This window comes from Lepisma saccharinum, chromosome 29 (genome assembly GCF_977018435.1).
Source record: "Lepisma saccharinum chromosome 29, izLepSacc3.1, whole genome shotgun sequence".
Classification (NCBI taxonomy): Eukaryota; Metazoa; Arthropoda; class Insecta; order Zygentoma; family Lepismatidae; genus Lepisma; species Lepisma saccharinum.
Window position 1 is genome coordinate 48,203,587 of NC_139257.1, and position 15,595 is coordinate 48,219,181.

Below are 15,595 nucleotides of genomic sequence, written 5' to 3' on the forward strand. Positions count from 1 at the left end.
ATAGAAATAGAAAACAATAAAGGAAGCATTTTTAATAGTTCTGAAAAATTTACTTAAGATGACAGTAAGTTATGAGGAACAATTGAGTGGAACGTGAAATCCGAACCACTATGTTCTTCCACCGGCGCATCAAACCCAGATCCCTTTCATTACAAGGCCAAAGGGTGTTATATTATGTATAAAATTGGTGGAGTTGATACACTAGAATAAAAAAAAAGTTCCTGCACCACTGTGTACACAAACGCTATAAACCAAGTAATGAAGTAATGCCAAAGAAATTAACAATAGTTCACCGATAACATGGTTTTCGTACTACTGTCTCAATACTGCTGGTAGGTAGTGTTCCACTATGAAGCTATCAGACAAAAATGCCAGAAATGAACACATGCATCTTACACAAACATGTTATTTTTATGGCAGATAGTTTCTACGTCACATCTAATCAACTGGTTTATAATTATCACTTAATGTAATACATTTCTCGTATTTTGTGTGTCTTTCGATATAGTACCTGTTTCTTATTTATCCAAGCGTTTAATATCTGCGTATTGCAACATTGTTCTATATTATTGGTTGATAAGTTAATACATGTTTCAATGGTATTACTTATGTTGTTCTTACAAAGAAGTAAACACAATTTTCAATGTAAAGTTTCGGCAGAACACACGCTACCTTAATTTGTTTGATTAATTTTACAGTTGTAACAAAAAAATGTTACGACTTAACATTGTGTTTACGTGCTTGTAATAACTGTAAACTACAAGACAAATAATTCTACAGTACACATATGCAAGAAAATTTTATAAAGGATATTAAAAACACATTCTTCGTGAGTTCAAAACAAGAATTGATATGAAATCTTCATACAGTATGTAACATTCTTATTCGTACACACGGATTTTCAAAGAAAATGCTTTAATATCTGAAAGAAAATACACTCTTTTGAAATTGTTTCTTTACAATTCAATAACTAATATCATTAGGAACATAAAATCTTACCCAAATTCTGTATAACCAATGACAATAATAAATTTAATGAAACTGAAAGAGAAACATGCCATTTTTTGTACAACTTTTCTATTCGTACACTTAATAATATAAAAGAAAAAAGTATATTCAGAGCAAATTGACTGACAGTTCTAATACTTTGATGCGTATCCTTTGGCTTTAATTACTGCTTGACACCTGTTCTTCTTAGAAATAACTAGTTTCCGACATGTTTCAGAGCTTATTTTATTCCACTCGGCTTGCACAACAGATTTCAACTCTTGTTTGGACTTGACGCCTGCTTTATGGACTAGCCTCTTCAAAATTGCCCATAAATGCTCAATGGGATTTAATCTGGACTTTGAGCTGGTGTTTGTAGTAGTTTGGGTACATTCCATATTAACCAATTCATGTTAACTCGCGCCTTATGCTTACTGTCATTGTCTTGTTGGAATCTGTAGATAGGCGGCATGTCCATTTTTTGGGCACTCTGCTTTACATTGTTCAATATGTCCAAATAGACATATGCATCCATGATACCATCAATAAACTGGATGGAACCAACATTTTTGGACGACATACAGCCCCAAATTATTAATGACCCACCACCGTGTTTAACTGTTGGAACTGTGTTGATGTGATCATTGTCTTTATTTGATTTTCTCCAGACCCTATTTATCGCATCCGACCCGTATATATTAATCTTGGACTCGTCTGACCATATGACACTATTTCCTGGTCCTTGTGGATGTGCTCTTTCGCGAATGAATGTCTATTCCTGCGATTCACCTTATTTACATACGGCCTCTTTCGTGGTATTCTGCCATGATATCCATGCTTCCACAAGGCACGTCGGACAGTTTGATCGGACACCATCTTGCCAGCAACATTTTCTACTAACGGTCGTAACTGAGGAACACTTGGTCGGGGGGTTTCTCGCACTCTTGATAAAATAAAGCGTTCATCACGTTTATTCAACCGTCTCTCTTTTGGTTTTCTCGGCACATTCTGTGTTGAACCTTCCTCTCTAAATTTGTTTCCTATGTATTGAACTGTGAAGTGTGATTTATTGACTGTTTGTCCAATTTTTCTTAACGAATAACCACTAAGGGCCAAATTTATAACAACATCCTTCAGATCGGAACTAAGTTCCTTCACCTTGCCCATTTCGAACACGCTGATAGATAGACGATAGGCCTACAACAATACCTACGCCAGCATTCCGCTTGACGGGGAGCGCGCCTGCATGTTCAAACTTGTTACTAAGTTGCAAACTGCACGAAATCGTCCGAATAGCGGTGGCGCTGTATGCGAGGAAGATTGAAACTCTTACATTTTTATAAACATTTGTTGGTGAAACCTTCATTAAAATTAATTTCGAGGTACATACGAAAATTATTACATTTACTAGTAGATATGACATTTTTCCTCGTAAATTTTATGTGTACGAATAACAATGTTACATACTGTAAGTACTTACTCAACAAGTCCTGGGCTCCAAGGTACGTTTGTCAGCTGCCCATCGTCCATCCACTGCATCTGAAAAGGAACAAAGGTGATCTTATCGCCAGCACAAAAATCGAACCAGTAGACTTTAATTACAAGGCTATATACTTAATCATAACATAACATATGGAGAGTTCAAGTCTAGTGGAATTTATGTAATGAAAATTATAATAACTGTGCACTAATTCACACTGTTCAGACACTAACATAGCTTCTAGAAAACACCTTCAAAGTCATTTCACTCGCTACTGGATGCTAAATAGCAGTGATTATATCAATATATGTAATGGTCGGATTGACCATTACTGGTTTTGGTATATTGTATTAATTAATTGCTTGCCAGCTACAAGGTGTAGGGTTAAGTAATATGTTTCCATGAGTGTACTTTTATGTTATTATTGCATGTAAGTCTATGTGTTTATTGGATTGTGCTTTACTGGATATTAGACTCCCCTGTTTTCTATCTCCCCGTTTGGGGGAGCTAGCTGGCTTTCAAAAAACTGTTACAGTGGAATTTTCCAATTCTACGGGGTCCACGTCCACGGACGTTTACCCCGACTATAAAAAGGTCAGTGGGCTTTAGCAAAACACAGTGTTTCCCCATTGATCGACGGCGAGGAACATCTCCTCAAGTTTAGTCCATTTTTGGTGGCTAAACTTAATAACTTAATATAAAAATGTAGCATTTGGTGTAAGCCAACCCCTGTTGCTGTCCCAAGTCCCCTTTTAGAAAAAGCCTTGAATATGTGGATATTTCCGTATTGAATAATTGATGTCCAAAAGAAAGAGAGAAGGCGTAAGTAAACACATTTGCAATGAACGGAATATCATTTAAGCTGAGGTAGGCACGAGAGATAGTTATGCTAACTCTGCGGTAAAGGAAGTGCCGATGGTGTAAGCCATAGGTGCGCAATTATGTTGAATTAAGGAAATTGGTTGATTATGTAAAAGCACACATGGAAACGCTATGTAAATATGTATATATACATAACAACAAATAATAAACCAATATAATCATACTTGAAATGTTATGATTTGCTGAATTAACTCCAGGAACTACTGTACTGTCCATTTTAAACCAAATATTTATTCACTTGCTGTACATGTGTAACGAACCAGGGACATAAAATATAAATTGTTATGTGAAACTCCCCTTTCGTAATTCCGGCGCTAATATAATCTGCTCGCTTGGCACGCAAGGTGAGGTGGAAGGAGAGATTGAAAGGATTTTACAAGGAAGTAATCCAGAGGGCCGGATAGAAACGAGGGACTGGGGGGCAGAACTTTCACATATAGTAGCGCCATATCAACGAGTATATATGCACATTCACTTTTCATATAAAATAATAGTAATAATTTCGTGCGAGAAAATATTTCAATCGCTTATCGATTTAACGAATCTCTTCCACCACACAAAGCAGCTGTTTTTTTTTACCTCAGAATACTGGCAGAGTCAGTAAAATTGATTTGTGAATTAAAATTGTTTACCGATATTAAAATGGAATTATTATTTTATTCAAAATATGGTTTTATCCTTGTTTGTGCTATGAACGTTTTATCCAATTTACTGGTTGGTTAGTGACCTAAAGATTAAACAGGAAAATCTGATGTAAAATGGAACTTTAAAGTTGTCAGTATTTATACACGAACAAATGAATCTCGGAACAACGTTTCGTTTCAATGCAGTAATGTCAGAGAACATGACGTTTTCCAGCTCGCATTCAAGTTTACAATTTATTTCGGAACGGTTTTCAATAAAGTTATTCAACCCAGACTGTCGACCAATCAAACTACGTTGTATAGAAATCGATTGTCACTGTCTAATTTTATTTGGTAGTATAAAGAACAATATTATACCTATCAAGTTATCCAGTGGCAACGTTGTTCATCGGTTTTCAATTGTCGATTTTATTGTCTCTTAAATGCTGATTCAATGTCAATTTAATCGTGTACGGAACTTGCAACTCACCGCTAAAGCAACACCCTTGTCTTTCATGACGTCATGGAGCTTCCCCAACGCCATCTTGTGTCCGAAGGCAACATCTGGAGAAAGAAATGCACAAGTGCAGTCAATTGATTAAAGGAAGAAACATGTACGAAATAAATTTCCTGCACACTACGCCTACACAAATATGATTCTGTGCATTCACGTTTATAATTTCACTCACGGGTATCCCAAACTGTAACCCACAAGATTCGTGTAACTTGAGAGTGTCCGTTATAGACGGAGGCATTTCTTTTGGCATTTTTAATTACTGAAATGGTGTTTATAAAATGTAACGACACGTTGTACTTTTGTTGTAAAGCAAAGTTTGGTTCAATCTCACTCTTTTGCACGGATAGGTTAATATGGACAGGCCTCGCAGTTTTAAGTGGAACGCGAACAATTATGTGTCCCCACCGGAATTTGAAACAGGACTCCGATTTTAAGGCATATGCGATTGTGAAGACACACAAAGTGTTTTATTTTTCTGATGGTAAGGAACAGTACGCTACACCGGCACTCCGACCTCCGTGGGGGAGTGGTTAGAGAGATGCCCAAACTCCGGAGGCTGAGGCCTCAGTTTGGCCTTCAAGTGCCTTGCGAGGCTGAGGTCGTGTGAGGCCGGAGGCTGACCTTGAGCTTTGGGGCTGAGTATGCTCATCAATTTCATCATATCATCATTCATCATCTTCGTTGCGATTAGCCAAAAGTGGCAGAAAAGCTACGTTGTATAATAGAAATGCAGAGAGGTGGGATATGGGCAATGCATCTTGAAGCGGAAATAAAGAAATTTAAAGAAAGCAAACAAAGTAGTAAGTTTCTTCGTCAGAATAGTCAAACACAGATGCCAAACCCTTGCAAACTTCTCCAAACAAGAAATTCTATCCACTCTACAAATTCATGACCTTTCTCATCGCCGTCAACTCTCAGATCTAACACTACTCTTCAGAATCATTAATGGACAACTTTTCACCAGCGAACTCTTGCCTCTTCTTAATATCAGAATCCCACGTCCCAACAGCAAATGCAACAACTTCTTTTACATTAAATCTTCAAGGCTATCCTTAGAACAAAGATCACTTCTCTACAGGCTACAAACCATTTACAACTCATTAAAAGACGCTCCGTGCTTCCATTTATCAAAGCAGACTTACAGAACGGCGTGCACAAAGCAGCTGAAGAGTAAATAATATTATTTTTGCCCTAGTTGTTATTATTCTTGTTATATATGTATATGTGTGTGTATGTGTCCACCTTATTATTTTGTTTATTTCTTTTCCGGTTGACATCCTGATGTAAAATTGATTTTTTCTGTATTCAGGACTTTTCAAATAAATAAATACCCTGGAAGGAGCAAAATTACCTGAACCAGATCCAGAATGAGCCTTCTCCCATTCCTCCCTGAGGAACCTGAGCAGCGAGGGCACTCCCCCTCCGAGGACGCTGGGTGGGGGGAACTCGACGGGGTTCTCTAGGAGCTGAACGCCTCGCAGTGTTGGTACCAGACCTGGGCAACAAAAACATTCATTACGAATTGCAAACTTCGATATTTGGCTAGACTCTACTTTACGTCCTTATTGCTCGTTTGCGTTCTGCGTGGTGATTGCTTCTTTGCGTTCGCCGTGCGTTGTGCGTGAAGAAGAACAGGTTCCAAAAACTTGTAGATAGTGTAAAATACGTTTATCCCCAGTAATTATTTAGTGCATCGTTCAAAACCGTACTTGCAGACAGCCGGCATTTCCTCGGGTAAGTACCTTTTTCTTTTTACACTTTCTGTTCACGACAGCTCCACTAACCATTCACGGGTAGCCCCACGAACCATTCACGATAGCCCCACAAACCATTCACGTTAGCCCCAAAAACCATGCACGGGTAGGCCCCACGAACCATTCACGATAGCCCCACGAACCATTCACGGGGACGAGGTATGCTTACGAGGTTAGGTTAGGTTCCATTAGCACTCATTTCATCCCTAAATATGTGCTTCATCATCGAAAAATTTCCTCAGTACGTTCAATTACGCATATCCGGACAACACCGATTTTTATCGATTTCCTCCTCCAGGTAATTTCTCCTCGCTTTGGGATTTACGTTGTTGAATTCCTTATACAATAACCTTTCCAACGATTATGACACGTCTTCCTTGGGAAAAAGACGTAAAGTAGAGTTTTAACCGATATTTTCGTACTTGTGACAAACACAGACTATAAACTTTGAATACATCCAAAAATCTACGTGTACGCTGTAGACTACAGAAAAAAATCTCGCTTGATAACGTCCATAACTGACTGTAATGTCATTTCGTTTGAAATGTTTTGCAAGTGTGTTACGTGGCTTCTTGGCTCTATCTCATTCAACTAACTAACTAACTAACTCTCTAGCCTTCTTAAACCCGAAGGTTCATGGCTGCAGCAACACAGGCCTTCCATCTTTCCCTATCTTGACCAAGTTCTATATACTCTTTTCCATCCCTACCGATTTCCTTTAGGTCCATCTCAACGTTGTCCCTCCATCTTCGTCTTGGCCTTCCTACAGGTCTCTTACCATCTGGTTTCCCAACAAGAATCCTGTAAACTCCTCTTTCCTCTCCCATTCGTGCCACATGGCCTGCCCACCTAAGTCTTCTTGATTTCATTATTCTAATAATATCTGGACATGAATACAAATTATGTAGTTCTAAATTATGTAACCTTCTCCACTCACCTGTCTCCTCATCCCTTTTAGGTCCAAAGATTTTCCTAAGGATCTTATTTTCAAATACTCTCAATTTATGTTCCTCTTTCAATGTAAGGGACCAAGTTTCACACCCATATAATACTACAGGCAAAATTACGGTTTTGTATATTTTAACTTTTAGTTTCTTAGATATTAAACGAGAAGACAAAAGTTTATGAAGAGAGAAGTAACATGCATTTCCTGAATTAAGCCTACTTTTTATTTCCTCTTTAATATAATTTTCATTTGTTAATATTACTCCTAAGTATTTGAATTTGGAAACTGGTTCAAACGAGTTGTTATCAATAATTAGATTTTGATTATTACCTAACACTTGGTTTCGGCCTGTAAGCATATATTTAGTTTTCTCTTTGTTAACTTCCAAACCTATCTCTTTAGCAGTTTTGAAAAATATTTTAGCATTATTCTTAATTGTATTCACATCATCCCCCAGTAAGTCTACATCATCTGCATATGCTAACAACTGAGTCACACCATTTAATTTTAGTCCTTCTTTAGTTTCTCTTACCTTCCTTACAGCATATTCTAAGGCAAAATTAAAGAGCAATGGAGATAATGCATCTCCTTGTTTTAACCCATCATGAATTGTAAATTTGTCAGACATATTATTACCCACATCTCATTCAACCTTTCATTATTTTTAGAGGATTATCTTTCAAGTAGACTTAACGGAGTGGTGTTTAATATGGATTTAAATACTAGCTAGAACTAAACTATGTTCTCTAGGCTGTGCATATTTACAGAGCTGCATATTTGAAAGGAACTAATATTCTCCCTCGGCTGAGAGTGAGAAATGAGTCGGCTTATTTTCCTCATTTTCAAATATTTCTACCAGAAACGAAGTGAAGACGGCCATGCAATGTCTTCAGGGAAGCACGACGTGGCAAAGATATTTCATGAGTAACATTAACTAATTTTCGGCACGTTGATGAAGTAAATGAAAATATCGAAAAGTGATTCTCTATTAACATCCTTGTGATCAAGATAAATTTGAAATATTCTTGTCGACTTGTTCTCGATATAGGGGAGACCGGGGCATATTGTCACAAGGGGCACGTTGTCACAGTAGCAATTCTGAGAAAAGCCTAAACGTCAGCGAGCTTATGCTGCTTTCTCTTTTACCCACTAGATGTCACTCTCAACTGTACTCGTTTAGAGGTGTGCGGGAAACACGTGGCTGAGTCAGTTGAGCTTTGTCTGTTTTCAGTGCTTCAGTGTAAATTTTTTGAGTCCTGGAATTTTCCTAATATGTGTGCGTGAAAGCGTGAGCGGTAAGTATTTTCGTGTGTGTTATGTAGGTTAGAAATAGAGCTTCATAATGTGGTACTCTGAATGCGCTTTATCTTATTGCTTGGTACAGATATTTTAAAAAAAATAGGAACTACGACTCGTGGGGCAAGTTGTCACAAATAAAACGGGGAATGTTGTCACTGTGACAATGTGCCCCACTGTGTGTTAGTCATGATACAAGTGGTGTATTTCTCTTTTAATAAGTGGTTCTGTTGCTTCGCAGATGGTGAGAACATACAAGAGAAAGACTGAGAGGAATTCCCCGCCCATGGGAGACCTACTGGCTGCAGCAAGAGCCGTGAAAAGAAACGACAACCCCGTATCAATACGTAAAGCTGCCAAAGAATTAAATTTCCACTACGGAACATTGGCGAGATTTTGTGCACGTGTCACAGATGGTGAACTACAGTCCGGGCAATGCTCATTCACATTGGGTTACTCAATATGTAACAGAGTATTTGCGGAACATGAGGAAGACTTACTAGTATAATACCTAAAACAAGCTTCGGACATAAATATAGGAATATTTTTGCAATTTATTAACTCTAAAATCACAAGAAAGTTGAATGCCACTGGCAAATTTCGTGTGTTGGAAGTGTAGGCCCTATCTTTTGCAAATGTTCTTACTGAAACAGTTTTCTGTAACCTTTAAGTTTGTAGTTTTGATTCATTAGCTACTCTGTAAGCTAGTGTTGTTTTCATGAAAGTTCTGGTTTACCTACAAATTGATTGATTGATTGAATTATTTTTTTTTACTTCGCGTTTTGTGCCTCTTGGCTAATTTGCGAAGATGGGGATGAGTGATGAAATGATGAAATTGATGAATGGACATTCACAAACAACCAAGCCCGACTGGGATTCGAACCTGGGACCCTTGGCGTCGCAGCGCGATGTGCTAACCACTTTTTTTTTTTTTTTTAAAGGAAATACCCCCTACACGGAGGTATCCCCCACCATTCACTCTTTTTCTTACTTTTACACTTTTCAATTCTGACATTTTTCTTTGTTTCTTATCAACTGGACGAACACAAATACCCATGCCTTACCCGGGACTCGAACCCAGAACCCCTGGCGTTGTAGCGCGCTCTGCTAACCACTTCGCCACGGAGGTCGACATTTTTTTTTTTATTATTATTTTTTAAGGGGCCCCACTCGCCCACAGGGTCGGGCGGTTTACCTACAAAGATTGTTGTAACAATATATGTATCTTTTGGGATGAAGAAAATATACAGGCCCACCTACTTTATTTCTTGTTATCTAGCATAATTTACCTATTCATTTAATTAGCTTTTAAGTCTCTTTTAAATGCTAAGTATTTATTGCTAGTAACATTGCCAGTCTTTTTCTAGGAGTTGCATTAATAATATATACCTATTTAATGAAACTGCCACTAGAATAGCATGTGACAACTTGCCCCAGATATTGTGACAACTTACCCCGCATATGGGGTAAATTGTCACAACTGTATTGATCATAAAGAAGAGTTAATAAGTCCAGTTCAGGATGAGTTACATTGTACAGAGGAACATATGTTGTGCACAAGATAACTAAGTATTTGCATGTAAAAAATTATAATTTTCGGCCTTACGTGAGAGCCACAAAAAAATAAAATGTGAAAATTGTGACAAAGTGCCCCGGTTTCCCCTAATCGTGACCAAAGTTACCCCATAAGCTTACGCAGCCTTGACGAGACAAAAATGCTCAAATTTTCGCCAGGATATAAGATCACCTTAAGATAGGCTTACCATACGTCCGGGATTAGCCCGGAGAGTCCTGGTTTTTTAGTGCTGTCCGGGGTAATGTCCGGGATTGCAAAATGTCCGGGGTTTTGAAAATAGCTACTTTCAAATTAATTCAGAACTTTCATGTTGTGAATTTTATGATGTTATTAAAACAAACAAGCCATTTCTTAAAGAAGTCATGTCTAGAGAGGTTTCCTCAACATCAGAAAATGTATTATTCAATTAAACATTTTAAAATTAATTGATTGATTTTAGAAAATAATGTTAATTTTTTTCTTGTGCAATTTATAGTTTAATATTCCAATAAAATGTTAAGGCTTTTAAGTAATTTCAATTAATTTTTGTAAAAAAACCCTGAAATTCAGCAGTAACGAGTTGATCGCGAATATGTCCTGGCTTGGACCCAAAGACCATTAAGACCATTTTATGTCAGATAAAACAACTAATGTGTTAACTGTAAATGTTCACTAAACTGTCACGAAGAAGAAATTATGTAAGTCGATTTGGATCATTCAATTTTAACATGTTTTCACGAATATTCCGTGCACCTTAATCTTGCATCGACGACAGTTCAGTAATATGTTAGCCAGCATAATAAAAGCTTGACATAATTGTCGCACCCTACGTTTTTGGAGACAATTTCAGCATAAAATCTGCAACAATATTGCGGTCAAATGCAGTAATATTAATTTTGTTGCTAGAGACCAAACAAAATTTGAAAGTTGATTCTGTAAAGATTTAGTAGCAATGTCCACTGACCGAGCTCCAAAGGCACTCGTCGAATCTTGTTCCGCTGTAGAAGAACCACCTCGAGGGACCCGTGGCCGGCGATCGAGGCAGGGAGGGTCTCCAGTTCGTTCCTGCGAAGGTCCAGCCACCTCAGAGAGGGGAGGGAGGGGAAGAATTCCTCGGGAAGATCCTTCATCTCGTTGGCTTCCAGGTACAAGAACTGAAACACAATGCACTTCCTCAGTCAACGATGCCATTATGTACAATTGCATGTTTATACTGAAAACGCATGTTCTTAAAACAATTGTTTTCTTATGCGTTTTGACAAAAATATGTGTAGATGAAACCATATTAATTTTGGTAAATTTTGCCATATAAAATGCCACTGACCGGACGCTGCCCTCGAGGTGGTGGCTGGGCCTCCCCGATGGCGTAGTGTTAATGTCATCGCCTTGTAATCAAGGAGTCTCAGGTTCGATATCCTGTGGAGGCACATAGTGGTTCGGATCCCACTTTAAACTGAAGGCTCAGTCCCGATTAGCCTATTTGTGCATCAAGTGGACTTAAAACAACAAATCAATCAAATCAATCACTCGAGGTGGTGTCAAACCGGGGTGTCCTCCTTGGGTATCGCCAAAACCTTATTTTTGAATCTTGTCTGCTAAAATGAACATAAATTATAAGAATTTTAGGTTGTCTGTTTTAATGATTCTTTAATAATTGCAAATAAATCCTGATTGTACAGTGGGATCCGTGAGTATTACCGTGCAAATTGTCCATGACTATTTTCATTAATTTTTCTCTTGCATCCGATGTGTTTTTAAGCGATGGATTTTTATGTATGCTGGTGCAGAAGTTGTCAACAGTTTGTTCCTTTAATTTTTGAAGCTCTTATTGGGTCAAATAAAGTGCACGAAAATGGTGATGGACAATTGCACGGTAATACTCATGGATCCCACTGTACAGTGGTCCGAACGCGTGTATTTAGAAAAATAACATTTTAATTACCTGCAAATTAGGATACCATATACCAAGAAAAAGTAAACCATGGTTTGATAATGAATGTCATAATCTAATAGAAATAAGAAATCAGGCTAGACTTAAGTGGTTAAATAACTCTGATGATACAAATCTAAGCAATTATAATATTATAAAGCGAGAAGTTAACCGCACGTTTAGAAGTAAAAAAAGAGATTACTTGAAAAGCAAAATTAACGAAATTGAAACAAACAGCAAAAACAAAAATATCAGAGATTTATATAAAGGTATAAATGAATTTAGAAAGGGGTGGCAACCTAAAGTAAACTTGATAAAAGATAAAGATGGTGATTTTCTAGCTGACCCAAGTGATATTCTAAATAGATGGAAGAACTACTTTAATGACCTCTTAAATGTTCATGTAGGAGATAAATCAGAAGTAAATGAAGTACACACAGCAGAACCTTTAGTTCCAGAACCTAACGTGAATGAAGTTAAAGATGCTATTAAAAGGCTAAAGAATAACAAAGCACCTGGCATTGATTTAATACCAGCTGAGTTAATTAAATATGGTGGAAATTCGTTAATATGTCAAATTCATAAATTAATTTGTTTAATATGGAATAAAGAAGAAATCCCTCAACAGTGGAAAGAATCCATAATTGTTCCTGTGTTTAAAAAAGGATATAAAATGAACTGCAATAATTACCGTGGAATTTCTCTACTCTCAACAACATATAAAATATTGTCTAACATTCTTTTAACAAGACTAACCCCATACGCTAATGAAATTATAGATGATTATCAATGTGGATTTAAACGAAACAGATCAACTACAGATCAAATTTTTCACATCAGACAGACACTTGAAAAAAGTGGGAATATAATCAAAATATCCATCAGCTATTCATTGATTTCAAAAAAGCATATGATTCGGTAAAAAGAGATAAATTATATAATATATTAGTCGAGTTTGGAATACCTAAGAAGCTTGTTAGTATGATAAAAGTATGCACCAGTGAAACAGAAAGTAAAATTCGTGTGGGTATTAATGTGTCTGACAAATTTACAATTCATGATGGGTTAAAACAAGGAGATGCATTATCTCCATTGCTCTTTAATTTTGCCTTAGAATATGCTGTTAGGAAGGTAAAAGAAACTAAAGAAAAACTAAAATAAAATGGTGTGACTCAGTTGTTAGCATATGCAGATGATGTAGACTTATTAGGGGATGATATAAATACAATTAAGAATAATGCTAAAATATTTTTCAAAACTGCTAAAGACATAGGTTTGGAAGTTAACAAAGATAAAACTAAATATATGCTTACAGGCCGAAACAAGTGTTAGGTAATAATCAAAATCTAATTATTGATAACAACTCGTTTGAACCAGTTTCCAAATTCAAATACTTAGGAGTAATATTAACAAGTGAAAATTATATTAAAGAGGAAATAAAAAGTAGGCTTAATTCAGGAAATGCAAGTTACTTCTCTCTTCATAAACTTTTGTCTTCTCGTTTAATATCTAAGAAACTAAAAAATAAAATATACAAAACAGTAATTTTACCTGTATTATTATATGGATGTGAAACTTGGTCCCTTACATTGAAAGAGGAACATAAGTTGAGGGTATTTGAAAATAAGATCCTTAGGAAAATCTTTGGACCTAAAAGGGATGAGGAGACAGGTGAGTGGAGAATGTTACATAATTTGTATTCTTGTACACATATTGTTAGAATAATTCAATCAAGAAGACTTAGGTGGGCAGGCCATGTGGCACGAATGGGAGAGGAAAGAGGAGTTTACAGGATTCTTGTTGGGAAACTTCATGGTAAGAGACCTGTAGGAAGGCCAAGACGAAGATGGAGGGACAACGTTGAGATGGACCTAAAGGAAATCGGTAGGGATGGAAAAGAGCATATAGATCTTGCTCAAGATAGGGACAGATGGAAGGCCTGTGTTGCTGCAGCCATGAACCTTCGGGTTTAAGAAGGCTAGAGAGTTAGTTAGTTAATTACCTGCAAATTTTCGCCATTTTTCAGCAGCGGCGAAGGTACTACTTTCAAATTCTTGGCACTGCAATCAAGAATCTCAGCTCCTTCGTCCAGCTGCAACTTTACCTCGGAGATGCAATCAACATCTTCATGGTTGTCGACAGTTCTGCCCTCTTGCGTCTCATCAACCTCGTTGCTATCCGTGTCAGCTGCTCGTTCCTCCTGCACGTTTTCATTCTCGCAGATCGGTAGGCCTTCATCGCAAGATTCCCCATCTGCCCCATTCAACCCCTGTGTGTCTGCAACAGTCGCCGTGCACAGCTTGGTCGAGCAGGCGTCCCTCTCTGTCCCTGTGACGAAACGACCGGGCAACTGGAGCTGCTCGATGCTTTCCGTGTTTGAAATCTTCGCCTCGCCATCCATGGTATAGCCTACTGAAAGCAACAAAAACATATTATATTAGAAAACTAACATAATATTAAAAAAGTACCAATATAAAGAAGCATTACATTAGTCTTGTAAAATAACCTGTGAGTTGTAGGATGAATTTTTTTTGCTATTAAACTAAGTTTTACAACTATAATTATCTCTTCGCGCTTACTCCTTTTCTTCTGGGCATTGGTGTAGTGTTTACCAAATCCAACACTTTAAGCTTTCACCGGAACTGGAAGCATACTCTCCATGAGAACTTATAGTCCGTGATAGTCAACTTCAAGCCTACGGTTGTAAAAACCTTGGTTAAAGATATCGCCTTCTATCAAGAGTGCCAGGGTTCAAATGAACACAGTTCAGTGCTTCAAGAACTCAAGTAACTTTAGATCCCGCACGTAATAGGTTTAGCGTAGAAACTAGCGCAAGCCATGTATTTTCCTCATGTCCACTCAAGCATCTTGATCACATTAAAGCATAAAAGACAGACCCAATAATAATATGCTACATGGCAAACCATCTTTTATTCATTTAATTTAATGTATTTCACACTTGTAGCAAACAAATTGTTTTTTTGTTGTTGTTTGTTTTGTCATTGCCTAAATTCATTTACTGGCGGGCCCTCCCCATGGCGTAGTGGTTATCAAGGTGTCCCAGGTTCGATACCCAGTGGAGACACATAGTGGTTGGGATCTCAGTTTAAACTATATGTCAAGTCCCAATTAGCCTATCCGTGCATAACAGTGGACTTAAAATTCAAAACTCATTTACTGGCAAACAAGTTTATTACACAGACAAGTAAGAAATGGAATTACCTTGTTGGTCCCAGATTTCTTCAAATCCAATTCTTATCGTAGTGGGACTAAAATGGAAGCTTGTGTTCGCATGACAAGAATGAATAGGATACGTCAATTCAATTGTACTTCGATCGTACACGGAACCACTAACGCCATCAAGTGATTGAATTGAAACTGTTCAAGATATGACAAGCTCCAAATGCGAAAGGAGATAACTTTTTTTCAGGTTATAAAGAGTAGCTTACGGTTGCACAATTCGATGCAGGACAAATTTGTTAAGACAAGTAGAGAAATATTTAGGTTCAAGGTTCAAGCGTATTGAAGAAAGCAGGCACATCGGAACTTATTCTGGAAAGGGGAATCCGTCGTCGTGATTGAGGATATGAAATTCGAATGGCAATTTATTAATAATATCATTTAT

The 15,595-nt window shown here is 37.4% G+C and overlaps 1 protein-coding gene across 1 annotated transcript in view; it reads right to left on the reverse strand.

Annotated features, from left to right (window-relative positions):
• The window catches only part of LOC145981301 (uncharacterized), a 28,009-nt gene extending 12,752 nt beyond the window's left edge, over window positions 1-15,257 (reverse strand). Inside the window, exons 1-6 of the mRNA XM_083114491.1 lie at window positions 15,193-15,257; window positions 13,973-14,382; window positions 11,005-11,194; window positions 5,841-5,984; window positions 4,463-4,536; window positions 2,468-2,526 (exon numbers count right to left, since the gene is read on the reverse strand). Coding sequence (XP_082970617.1) covers window positions 2,468-2,526; window positions 4,463-4,536; window positions 5,841-5,984; window positions 11,005-11,194; window positions 13,973-14,371 — 866 coding nt within the window. The 5' untranslated portion in view covers window positions 14,372-14,382; window positions 15,193-15,257. The remainder of the gene's footprint in view (window positions 1-2,467; window positions 2,527-4,462; window positions 4,537-5,840; window positions 5,985-11,004; window positions 11,195-13,972; window positions 14,383-15,192) is intronic.
• Window positions 15,258-15,595: the final 338 nt, after the last annotated feature.